We start from the raw sequence: 12,499 nt of genomic DNA, 5'->3' as shown, positions 1-12,499 counted from the left end.
CACCCCGCTTCCTGTAAGGACTCCATCCCATTCTCTCAGTTCCTTCGCCTCCGTCGCATTTGTTCTGATGATGTCACTTTCAAAAACAGTTCCTCTAACATGTCTTCGTTCTTCCTTAACTGAGGTTTTCCACCCACGGTGGTTGACAGGGCCCATCTCCCGCGCATCCGCCCTCACACCTTCCTCTCCCTCCCAGAACCATGAGAGGGTCCCCCTTGTCCTCACTTATCACCCCACCAGTCTCTGCATTCAAAGGATCATCCTCCGCCATTTCTGCCAACTCCAGCATGATGCCACCACCAAACACATCTTCCCTTCACCCCCCCCGGCGGCATTCCGCAGGGATCGTTCCCTCCAGGACACCCTGGTCCACTCCTCCATCACCCCCTACACCTCAACCCCTTCCCACGGCATCTCCCCATGCAACCGCAGAAAGTGCAACACCTGCCCCTTCACTTCCCCTCTCCTCACCGTCCAAGAGCCTAAACACTCCTTTCAAGTGAAGCAGCATTTCACTTGCACTTCCCTCAATTTAGTCTACTGCATTCATTGCTCCCAATACGGTTTCCTCTACATTGGAGAGACCAAATGCAGACTGGGTGACCGCTTTTCAGAACACCTTCGGTCTGTCCGCAAGCATTACCCAGACCTCCCTGTCGCTTGCCATTTCAACACTCCACCCTGCTCTCATGCCCACATGTCCATCCTTGGCTTGCTGCATTGTTCCAGTGAAGCTCAACGTAAACTGGAGGAACAGCACCTCATCTTCCGACTAGGCACTTTACAGCCTTCCGGACTGAATATTGAGCTCAACAATTTAAGATCATAAACTCTCTCCTCCATCCCCACCCCCTTTCCGATTCCCGCCCCCCCACCTTTTTTTCCAATAATTTATATAGATTTTTCTTCTCCCACCTATTTCCATTATTTTTAATTATATTTCCATCCATTGTTTTACCTCTACCTTTTAGCCTTTTTCGATTCCTTCATCCCACCCCACCCCCACTAGGACTATCTGTACCTTGCTTGTCCTGCTTTCTACCCTTAATTAGCACATTCCTTAGATAATATCACCACCTTCAACACCTCTTTGTCCTTTTGTCTGTGACATCTTTTGGTTATCTCCACCTATCGCTGGCCCTCTATCCAGCTCTACTTGTCCCACCCCCCTTAAACCAGTTTATATTTCACCTCTCTTCTATTTTTACTTAGTTCTGTTGAAGGGTCATTCGGACTCGAAACGTTAACTGTGTTCCTCTCCGCAGATGCTGCCAGACTTGCTGAGTTTTTCCAGGTATTTTTGTTTTTGTTTTGGATTTCCAGCATCCGCAGTTTTTTGCTTTTATCTTCAATGAGCATCACCTGCTCTCAATTCACCCTGAGGCATGTCCTGATTTACTCTTAAAGGGACCTACATTTCTAACATTGCCAGTGGTATCTTCTTGCATTTTGTTATGAGACTTTATGGTTGATTTTAACTTACAGGTAAACAGTGTAGATTTGAAATTTGCATGTGGGAATAAGTTTTGAAATTGATTTGCAGTTGTTGCAATTCAAAGGATTTTGAGAGGTAGAAAAGAACATTTGCATTTTACTGGAGATTTGTGAGTGAACAGGAGCAGGCGTTTTAAAATTTTATTGACCCAAAAATAGTGGTGAAATAGGAACATGAAAGTTTTAATATTTGGGAAACTGAGTTTTCAGATAGACATTTGAAGAAAATGGAGGACTAAGATGAAAGAGGTGAAAAGGGTATTTATGACAGCGGGGACTCAGCTGTAGTGAGTTGCTGTGGGCTCCCTCTCTCTCTGAGATCTCCTTTCAACAATTAGCAGGGTCTTCTTCCACTCAACTGCAGTACAGGTCAATTTTCCAGGAAGAGATGTTTATATTTTACTGGAACACCTTATCTCAATTCAAGGCCTAGTCTTCATAATTAAAACACTAATGCCTCTATCTGGCCTGTAATCTCTGTTGTTTTCCTTGATGGCATTTGCTTTTGCCTCTCAGCTTATTGAGGTTTATTTTAGAAATACTGGACGAAAGTTCCTTTCCCAGTCCAGGTCATTGTATTGCAAGACCTGATGGGCGGCCTTGTCAATCATTGCCCTAAATTTATTTAAAAGGTTTTTTTTGCCTACACAATGTAAATGTGCTGCCATCCACTTTGGACCTAAAAAAGGATAGAACAGAATAGTTTCTAAATGGTGGAAAGCTAGAAACTGGAGGTCTAAGAGACTTGGGGATCCAGGTCCATAAATCAACAGAACCTCATGAACAGCCACAGAAAATAATCACAAAGAATTATGGCCTTTATACCTGAGGATTAGATTACAAGGGATAGAAATCTTGCCACAGCTATACAAAGTCCAGATTAGACCACATTTTCTAAACCCACGACTTCTACCACCAAGGAGGATAAGGGCAGCAGGTCCATGGGGACACCACCACCTGCAAGTTCTGCTCCATTCCACATACCATCCTAACTTGGGACTATATCGCTGTTCTTTCACTGCTGGTGGATCAAAATCCTGGAACTCCCTGCCTAACAGCACTGTGGGTGTACCTGCACCACATGGACTGCAGCGGTTCAAGTAGGCAGCTCATCACAACCTTCTGAAGGGCAGTTAGGAATGGGCAGTACATACTGTCCTTGCCAGAGACATTCATTTTCCATGAACTAATAAAAAAAAGCTGTATCATGTTCCCTGTAATCTTCTACCTAATAGACAACAATAATTTGTATTTATATAATGCTGTTAAAGACAAATTTAGCTCTCAAAATGTCTCATAATGCAGAGGGCTAAATGCAATTTTTATCCAAAAGGCAGTTCATCATCAACCTGCTATTAATAATTAGGACATATGATTTAATACTGGCGTGACTTTTAAGTATTTCTTTACATCCCTTAGAAAATAGCCGAAACTCAGGGGAGAAACAATCTCTTGGAGGTTCAGCTGGAGGAAGCAAATCGTTTGGTCAAACTAACACAGACTAAGGAAAACTGTATGAAAGAAGGTAACTAGAGTTGGGTTGGCGCTAGTGCTTCTTTGTTTGCAGCCTTATCTTGAATTTTTCCTTAAGATCTCTTAAATTTGTTGGAGTAATTGAGTAATCCATTTCATGACATTTATAGTACGCTATCCAAAACAGCTCATGAGAGATTCACTAGCTAAATCTTTTGCACCCCTGACAACAGAAGTATGGAAGGTATTGGGCTACAATAACTCTATTCACTGAGGTGAAATACAAGCTCAATGGAAAATCACAGAATACTGACTCACTAAAATATCTGAGTTAGACTCTTAGGGGGTTAATTTGGATAGCCCCGAAAATGGGTGTGGAGAACACAATGCATGATTAATGTCTGTTCAATGTAATGCAGGCATCTCATTTACATGGGGCTGGATTTCACAGTATTGCTCACCCCAAGCCCCCGAACCCTGTTGCAAGAATTGGCTGGCAGCCTTTGCACCTAAAAGAATCCTGTCCCACAGCCGTAAGTGCTGCCACTTGCTAAACGAGCAGAGTGGCACCTTCCCACCTCAGTGGACGTCCTGCCCTCAAGAGCTGCCAGCCAATCTGATTAGCTGTCAGGTCTAGCAGTCCCAGCAGCACCAAATACCAGTAGTGGATGCTGCCATGACTGCAAGAAGGCCCACGAAGAAGGCAGCCACGGCATCTGGACCCAGGTGAGTCGGAAGTCTTGGACGGGGAGGGAGTGGGCAGCCTGGGGAAGCGGGTGGTGAGAGGGCATATTTTGGCAGCCAGGTGGGGAGGAACCCTGGGGGTGTAACATCTTGGGGAGGGGGGGATGCTCACAATGTGCAAAGAGCACAGTTCCTATAAAAGGCTAATAGCTATTATACTAATAGCTAGTATATATCAGTGATATCAGATCATATGTCTGGAGAACTCAGAGAGCGATGCCTTTTGAAGGAGCTTCATGCTACTCTGTCCTTGTACATCATTATAAATAGCTAATAAACGTTTCGAAGTTCCTTGGTGCATTGTTTCCAGCAATCTCTGTCAAACACATCCTGGGCTCATTTCTGATATTACTGCAGGCACCCTGCCGAATGCTGTGCCCCTTCCTTCCTGCCTTTACAAACATTTTTTTTAAGAAATGGCCTGCCCACTCTTGCCTGACCACCCACACCAACCATTTTATGGCATGGGCAGTGCATTATCTGGGTAAGTTGGCTTGCTAACAAGTTCAGTTGACCTTTATTTATTTATTTAAAAGTGGCAGGCAGGCTGCTGATTTCAACGTCTGTCCAACTACCATCTTCTGGGGGACAGCTTGGGGGTAGGCAGAAAAGTGCTGGGCTTGCTATCCCTCATATTTCACATGCGCCACCACCCCCCCACCCCCCACCTCCCCCAACACACCCAACAACCTCGCCGAAAATACACTGAGGGCCATCAAATCCAGCCCATAAATCTTTTGGTCAGCCAGCACTACACACACTGTTGATTAGCTGCACTTAACATCAGAACCCAGAATCAATACTTGCTTCTGCGGCTTAAAGCTAGCGTGCTCTGTTTAAAGCTAGCGTGCTCTGTTTAAAGCTAGCCTGCACTTTTTAAAGGAGATGGGCTGGAGCAGGCCTTTTTGAGCTGAATTTGACCTGAGAAGGATGATTGGACATGGGAGAGCATGGGCACCCAGGCTTTTCGATGCTGCACTGGAGGTCTTGGTGGAGGAGGTGGAAAGGAGAAGGAGATATCCTGTATCTGCAAGAGGCAGGAGGCCCTCCAGACACATGGTGAAAAGTCAATGGGAGTAATTAGGAGTTGAGTTCAATCCCAGGAATCTGAACATAAGACCTGGATGAAGTGCCACAAGATATTTAATGACCTCACACAAGTGGTCAAGGTAAGTGAATTCATCTTCAAATGTCATAGCGGAACAACTGCACCACTCGCCCCAGCCTAGTGCTCAAATCACCAAACACCTATCACTCAACTAATAGCAATACCAATCAATCATGATTCACAATACAAAAGCAAAATACTGCAGATATTGGAAATCTGAAATAAAAACAGAATGTGTTGGAAAACCTCAGCAGGTCAGACAGCATCTGTGGAGAGAAATAGAGTTAATGTTTCAGGTTAAGTGACCTTTCATCAGAACTGTAACAGAATCAGGACTCATACCAGGCTTCACCTCATCCTCACACACTTAGCACTGTTGCAAACCTCACACCCATATCTCTAAGCTTACACATATTGCCAGGTATTTAACTATGACAACCCCATCACCCAAATATATGGCATGGCACTGACTGACATATCTCCCTCTCTTTTGCAGGACAAAGTTATGCAAACCAGAGGCAAAAGGAGTTAACCAGAGAATGAGAGGCGTGCCTGCATGTTCTAACCCCATGGAACAGACAGTGCTAGCCATTATCGTAACTCCTATTGCTGAGATCATGATCAATGGCAGGGCTGAAACCATTGAAGATGACAGTATGCTCATGATCTCAGCCTCACAAGCCTCTAAGAGAAAAAATGTTCTCCTCATCTCTGTCTTAAATGGGCGACCTCTTATTTTTAAACAGTGACGCCTAGTTCTTGATTCTCCCACAAGAGGAAACATCCTTTCCACGTCCACTCTTTCAAGATCCCTCAGGATCTTATGTTTCAGTCAAGTTGCCTCTTACTCTTCTAAGCTCCAGTGGGTATAAGCCTAGCCTGTCTAACCTTTCCTCATAAGACAGCCTGCCCATTCCAGGTATTAGTCTAGTAAACCTCTGAACTGCTTCCAACGTATTTACATCCTTCCTTAAAAAATGCTGTACACAGTACTCCAGATGTGGTCTCACCAATGCCCTGTATTTAAGCATAACCCCTTTACTTTTGTATCCAATTCCCTCACAATAAACAGTAACATTCTATTAGCTTTCCTAATTACCTGCTACACCTGCATACTAACCTTTTGCGATTTTTGTATGAAGACACCCAGATCCCTCTGCATCTCAGAGCTCTGCAATCTCTCACCATTTGGATAATATGCTTCTTTTTTTATTCTTCCTGCCAAAATGGACAATTGCACGTTTTCCCACATTATACTCCATTCGTCAGATCTTTGCCCACTCACTAGATGTGTTTTTGGAACAAAGATAGTTGCCATGGTCACCATTACTGAGGTTAGCTTTACATTCCAAATTTTTTAATTAAATTTTAATTCCACCAGCTGCAATGGTGGAATTTGAACCAATGTTCCCAGGGCACTAGGCTGGGTCTCTGGATTACTATTCCAGTGACAGAGCCACCATCTTCCCCCAGATTGTGTACACCATCAAGGAGCATGGAGGAGACTGGCAATCAACTTGGCACAGGGCTTTGCACAGAGCTTGGAGCCTATCCTTTGCAACATGGATGTGATGGCTAACTCTACCAACACACTGCTGGACCCAGACCTGATGCAGTATCTAATGACTGATGTCTCATTTTCCATTGCAGTACAAGCAGATTTCACCAAAGGTCTGAGACACAAGGGAGAACTCCCCTGCTCTTCTTGGAATAATTTCGTGTGATTTTTTTATATACATATGAGAGGCCAGATGGGGCCTTGGTTTAATGTTTCATCTAACATGGGTGAGACTTCCACATACATCTTAGTGCTTAAACCTTACCATAATTCATGGGTTCACTACAAAGTAAACTATTTTTTAATGGAGCAGATTGTAGTAATCTATCAGCCTTCTCTGCACAAAAGAACATATCAGTTACCTTTGCCATGGAATATTCTTTCTGGCAGAGTTATTAGGAATTTCAGATTTTTTGCATACTGTAACAGTGACTACTATGCGTGAGATAGAAATAACTTGTTTTGAGGGCTCACATATTTCTTCCTCAAACTGTGATCCTGGTTTTGCTTTGTTCTTTGCTCCTTCAATCACTAATTTTTCTTTGTTTTTCTGAAGGTGTTGATTATCATCAAAATATGATTCAGTGGTTCTTGGCATCACAGCAGTACTTTGCCCAAATAACATTTTCCACACATGATCCTAATTATTAATCATTAACAAGCTATCTATCTTCCCTGCTTCAAATCTCATACACCCTACTCCTTGCCAGCTGATAGCACTTACCATTGATTCAGAAGGTTGTGAATTGAAGACCCATTTCAAAGCCTTGTGCACAAAATCTTTGGCCGTCTCCCTGATGCAGAATTGATAAAATGCTGCCATTAGTCAGAGGTTCTGTCTTTCGGAAAGAAATTAAACTGAAGCATGGTCTTTCCTATTAGGTGGATGTAAAAGATCAATTGGCATTATTCCTAAGATTAGTACAGGAGTTCTAAACGGTTATCCTAGCCAATATGTATCCCTCATCCAACATCACAAAAACAGATTATCTGGTCATTGCTTCCTGTGGGAATTTGCACAAACTGGTTGCCATAGAACCATAGAAAAGTTTCCATTCCTACCTTACAACAGTGACTACACTTCAAAAGTATTTCTTTGGCTGTAAAGAGCTTTGGGATGCCCTGAGGTTGTGAAAGGTGCTACATAAAGTCTTTCTTTCTTTTAAGGTGCACTATTATTAGATGGAGCATTCCTCCTGTCAGGATTCAATGTGTATTAAATTTACAAGGATGACTTAAAAGTTGCAAATTAGCAAGTAAAATAACTAAATAAAACATTCTACACTGTTAACAATAATAAAGCATCCACAATCCACCAGTGCTATGTAAAGCACAAAATTCTGATGATCCATTTAAATAATAAAAGAGAATATGACGCAGTGGCAATGATGGAAGATGTGGCTTTACAATGATGAGGACTGGGCACTTAATATTCAGGTATACAGCATTCAGAAAAGATAGAGAAAGATAAAAGGTAGGTGGAATAGCAGTACTGATTGGAGAAGACATTGTAGTGTTGAAAAGAGAGGATAGGCTGTAAATTCCAACTAGCGTCAGAAAGTGCTGGCCTGCAGGAATTAGAAGAAATAAATACCTACTTACCTGGTCTTGAAAATTACGTTGACACTTCTGCTTGTCGGAGCTGCTTGGGGCCTACATAGAAAGACTCCTCGCAGGCCCCAGCGAAGCCTAGCTCCAGTCAATTCAAGGAGGCTATGCACTTTTTTAATGAAATTTGCTGCCGGAAAGCAGGTAAGTTTAAAGAGCCAGAGAAATTGACAGGCCAGGGAAAGGCAAGTGTCGAAGGTAAGTGGATAGGATTTGGAGGATGGTCCGGGAAGGTGGGTCAGAAGTCCGGGGAGGTGGGGGGTGTCATAGGCGTTTACAGTAAAGAAGGAGGATTCTCAGCCCATCGTGCCTGCACCGATCAATAAAGATCTGACTACACTAATCCCATTTTCTAGCACTTGACCCATAGCCCTGGAGGCTATTGTAACGCAAATGAATATTTAAATACTTATTAAATGTTACGAGAGTTTCTGACTCAACCACCCTTTTAGGCAGTGAGTTCCAGACTCCCACCACCCTCAAGGTGGAAAATATTTCTCCTCAACTCCCCTTTTAGCCTTCTACCTCTTACCTTAAATCTATGCACCCCCCGGCTATTGACCCCTCTACTAATGGAAAAAGTGCCTTCCTATCCACCCTATCTATGCCCCTCATAATCTCATACACCTCTGTCAGGTCTCCTCTCAACCTTCGCTCATCCAAGGAAAATAATACCAGCCTATCCAATCTTACCTCATAGCTCAGACCTTCCAGCCCAGGCAGCATCCTGATAAATCTCCTCTGCATTGTCTCCAGTGCAATCACATCCTTCCTATAATGTGGTGTCCAGATCTTCATGCAGTACTCTAGTTGTGGCCTAACCAGCATTTTGTACAGCTCTAGCATAACCTCCTTGCTCTTGTATTCTACGCCTTGGCTAATAAAGGCAAGTATCCCATATGCTTTCTTAACCACCTCATCTACCTGCCCTGCTACCTTCAGGGATCTGTGGATATGGATTCCAAGGTCCCTTTGATCTTCAGTACTTTCCAGGGTCCTACCGTTCATAGTTTAATCGCTTGCCTTGTTAACCTTCCCCAAGTGCATTACCTCACACTTTTCCAGGTTGAATTCCATTTGCAACTCCTCTGCCCACCTGACCAACCTACTAATATCATCTTGCAATTTACGGCTATCCTCCTCAATATATGCCATCCTACCAATTTTCGTGTCATCCGCAAACTTCTTGATCATACTCCATACATTTAAGTCCAAATCATTGATGTACATCGCAAACAGCAAGGGTCCCAGCACCGAGCCCTGCGGAACCCCACTGGAAACAGACTTCCAGTCACAGAAACATCCCTCTACCATCATCCTCTGCTTCCTACATTTCAGCCAATTTTGGATCCAACATGCCAACTTACCTTGGTTCCCATGGGCTCTTACTTTCTTGACCTGTCTAGTCGGCCATGAGGGACTTTATCAAAAGCCTTGCTAAAGTCCATGTAGATCACTTCAAATGCATTACCCTTATCAACATTCCTGGTTACATCCTCAAAAAAGTCGATCAAACTTGTCAAACACGACCTTCCCTTAACAAAGCCATGCTGACTATCCCTGATTAATAAATGTCTCTCCAAGTGCAGATATATTCTGTCCTCAGAATTATTTTAAGTAACTTCCCCACCACCGAGGCTAGACTGACTAGCCTGTAATTTCCTGGTCTATCCCTTCCTCCCTTTTTTAATAATGGGACAATGTTAGCAGTTCTCCAGTCCTCTGGCACCTCACCTGTGGCCAGAGTGGATTTGAAAATTACTGCCAGGGCCCCTGATATCTCTTCCCTTGCCTCCTACAGTCTGGGATACATCTCATTTGGGCCTACAGGTTTATCCACTTTTAATGTCGCTAAACCCACTAGTACCTCCTCTCTCTCTCTATGTTGATTTCCTCTAATATCGGTCAGTCGGAGGTCCGGGGAGGTGGGATGTCGATTGGAGGTCTAGTGGGGGGACAGTAGTCAGAAGTGTGTGGGGGGCCGGATCCGCAGTAAGGAGGGGAGAGGTGGGGTTGGGGGTAGGGGGTCCAAGGTTGGTCGGAGGTCTGGGGGTGTTGTTGGGAGGGGGTGATCGGAGGTCTGGGGGTTCCTGGGGTGGGGGGTCCGAGATCCAAGCTGGTTGCTTGGGGGGTTCCGAGTGGGGTGGGGGTTCTGAGACCTGGTGGGGGTCGTGAATGAGGTGGGTGGGAGTTGGAGGTCCAGGGGGAGTGAGAAGTCCAGGGGTGGTTCATAGCGGGGTCCAAGGTTGGGTAGGGAGGTCGGAAGTCCTTGAGGAGTGGAGGGGGTTCAGAGGTCAGTTGAAGGTCCGGGAGTGTGGGTCGGATGGTGGTTTGGAGCAGGGCGGTCCGAGGTCTGGGGGAAGGGGGGAATTTGGGGGGTTCCAGAGTTTGGAGGATGGGGGTTGTCGGAGATTGGGGGAGTAGGGGATCGGAGGTCGGTGCATTGGGGAACAGAGGTCGGGGGTGTGGGGGATCGGAGGTCGGGGGTTATGGTATAAGAGGTCTGGGGGTTGAGGGTGCTGGAGGGCGGGGGTTGTGTTGGGGTGTCAGAGATTGGGAGTGTCGGAGGTCGGGGGGGTGGGGGTAGTCCTGTGGGGGGAAGTCCCATGGGGCTGGTCTGGGTCTTTACAATAGTTACACAGAAGCTAGAAGAGATTTTAATTCTTCAAACTTTTTCTGATTAGCTATTGGTATATAACCCTGATGGAACCATCCAAAGTTTGATTTAAACCACATTTTCGGATGGCTCCCAGTGCAATGCAGTTGTCCAAAGGAAGTGTGCACTTCTGGGAATTTGCCATGCAACTCCTTACCTGGGAACTTCCCAAAGGAATTCCCCAGCGCATCTTTGGGGTACCCTCCAAATCCGATGCTGGGGAGCTCAGAAGTTATGGGCTGATGGCTTTGAGGGGATAAATCCATTCAGTTAGAGTTGAGAAGCAAAAAGGTGATGATCACATTACGGGGGATTTCTATAGGCCTCCAAATAATGAGAGAGTGAGTGTAGTGATTGTAGATATAACCTTTCCTACTGCCTTTAGGGGTCACATGATTGTACTGATGAATGAGCCCTAAGCACGGGCAATCTTAGGGGTGGAGTTTTTCTAATCGTGGACCTGGTTTAAGCATGTAACTTCTACAAGAGCTCTGTAATAATGTTATCTGTTTCAAGTAAGAAACCTGTCCGGTACATCAAGTATATTACAATTGGCAACGAGGATAAATAGCTCCGACGCTACACCTCGCCTTGTGAATGTGAGTACATCAATTCTTAAGGAAAGAAAGAAAAGTATACTTACCAGTCATGCCACTCCAGCCCTTATGACTCATTCATGGAAGCCAGAAGCCAGCACATAGAGCACCTAGGTTTTTATTTCGTGGTGAACAGAATAACAGTGGAGGAGAAATAGAAAGCAATTCTTTTAAGTGTCTGCGGTAGCAAGACGTATAACCTCATCTGCAGTCTAACTGCCCCAAATGCGCCCAATTTTAAATCTTTTAACGAGCTGGTAGACTTCCCGAAGACGCATTTTCAGCTGAAGACATCGGTTACTTTGTGTAGAGGTTTAAGTTCAGCTCCAGATGGGTGAGCCCATCACAACTTATATCGCGAAGTTGCAGTTGACTGAGCACTGCAACTTCAGAAATGCACTCAATGACATGTTGCGGGACCAGTTGATTTGTGCATACACAATGACGCCATTCAGCGCTGTTTACTTGCAGAAGTTAATATTGATTTGAAGTGCATCGTGGAAGTAGTGCTAGCAATGGAGAATGCTCATAGGGACTCGCAAGCTTTACAGAGTGTTGAATCTGGTGCCGTTCTTCAGTTGGAGAACCTACTGCTGGGCATGGCAGAAAAACCAGAGACAGCTGCAAAGAGGGAGACAGCCTCTGCTGTTCAAAAAATGTAAAGGCATAGTGGAAGCATCTCACCAGCAATTCAGAAATTAATGTTACCAATGCAGGGTCACCATGTACTGGAAACCTGCAGATTTAAGGAGGCAGAATGCCACTACTGCCACAAAAATGAGCATGTAATAAAGCAGTGTAGGGCAAAATCGAGACAGCCAATCAGACAGCAGACCAAGATGATTGAAGTGCACAATATAACAGAACCAGAAGCTGCTGATACAGATATCTATTCCCTATGCAATGTCAAAGCAGTAAAAACTGAACCAATCACCGACATCCTTAAAGTGAATGGGGAGTCTCAAGTCGTGGAGGTAGACACGACAGCCTCGACCACACTGGTGGGAAAGCACACATTTAAATACCTAAATGAAGGTACTAGCTGCTGAATCTGGGGCAAACCACGGCTCAGCTGAAGACATACACTGGAGAGTCAATATAGGTAAAGGGTATTGCCACAGTACCTGTGTTCTATAGGCAACAGAAGCCCAGCTTCCAGTGATCACTGTAACAGGTGAAGGACCCAGCCTTCTGGGCCACAATTGGATACAAAAAATTAAGCTCAACTGGTCAGAAATTTTTCAAAAGAGAACAGAAGGAAC

The 12,499-nt window shown here is 44.7% G+C and overlaps 1 protein-coding gene across 1 annotated transcript in view; it reads left to right on the top strand.

Annotated features, from left to right (window-relative positions):
- Nucleotides 1-12,499, top strand: part of ccdc152 (coiled-coil domain containing 152) — a 126,886-nt gene that overhangs the window by 19,991 nt on the left and 94,396 nt on the right. The window contains exon 2 of the mRNA XM_078557241.1: nucleotides 2,914-3,019. Within this exon, the coding sequence (XP_078413367.1) occupies nucleotides 2,914-3,019 (106 nt within the window). The remainder of the gene's footprint in view (nucleotides 1-2,913; nucleotides 3,020-12,499) is intronic.

The sequence above is a fragment of the Cetorhinus maximus genome, chromosome 2, assembly GCF_964194155.1.
Source record: "Cetorhinus maximus chromosome 2, sCetMax3.hap1.1, whole genome shotgun sequence".
Lineage (NCBI taxonomy): Eukaryota > Metazoa > Chordata > Chondrichthyes > Lamniformes > Cetorhinidae > Cetorhinus > Cetorhinus maximus.
The sequence above is the reverse complement of the archived record's forward strand: the minus strand, read 5'-3'. Positions and strand labels throughout refer to the sequence as shown.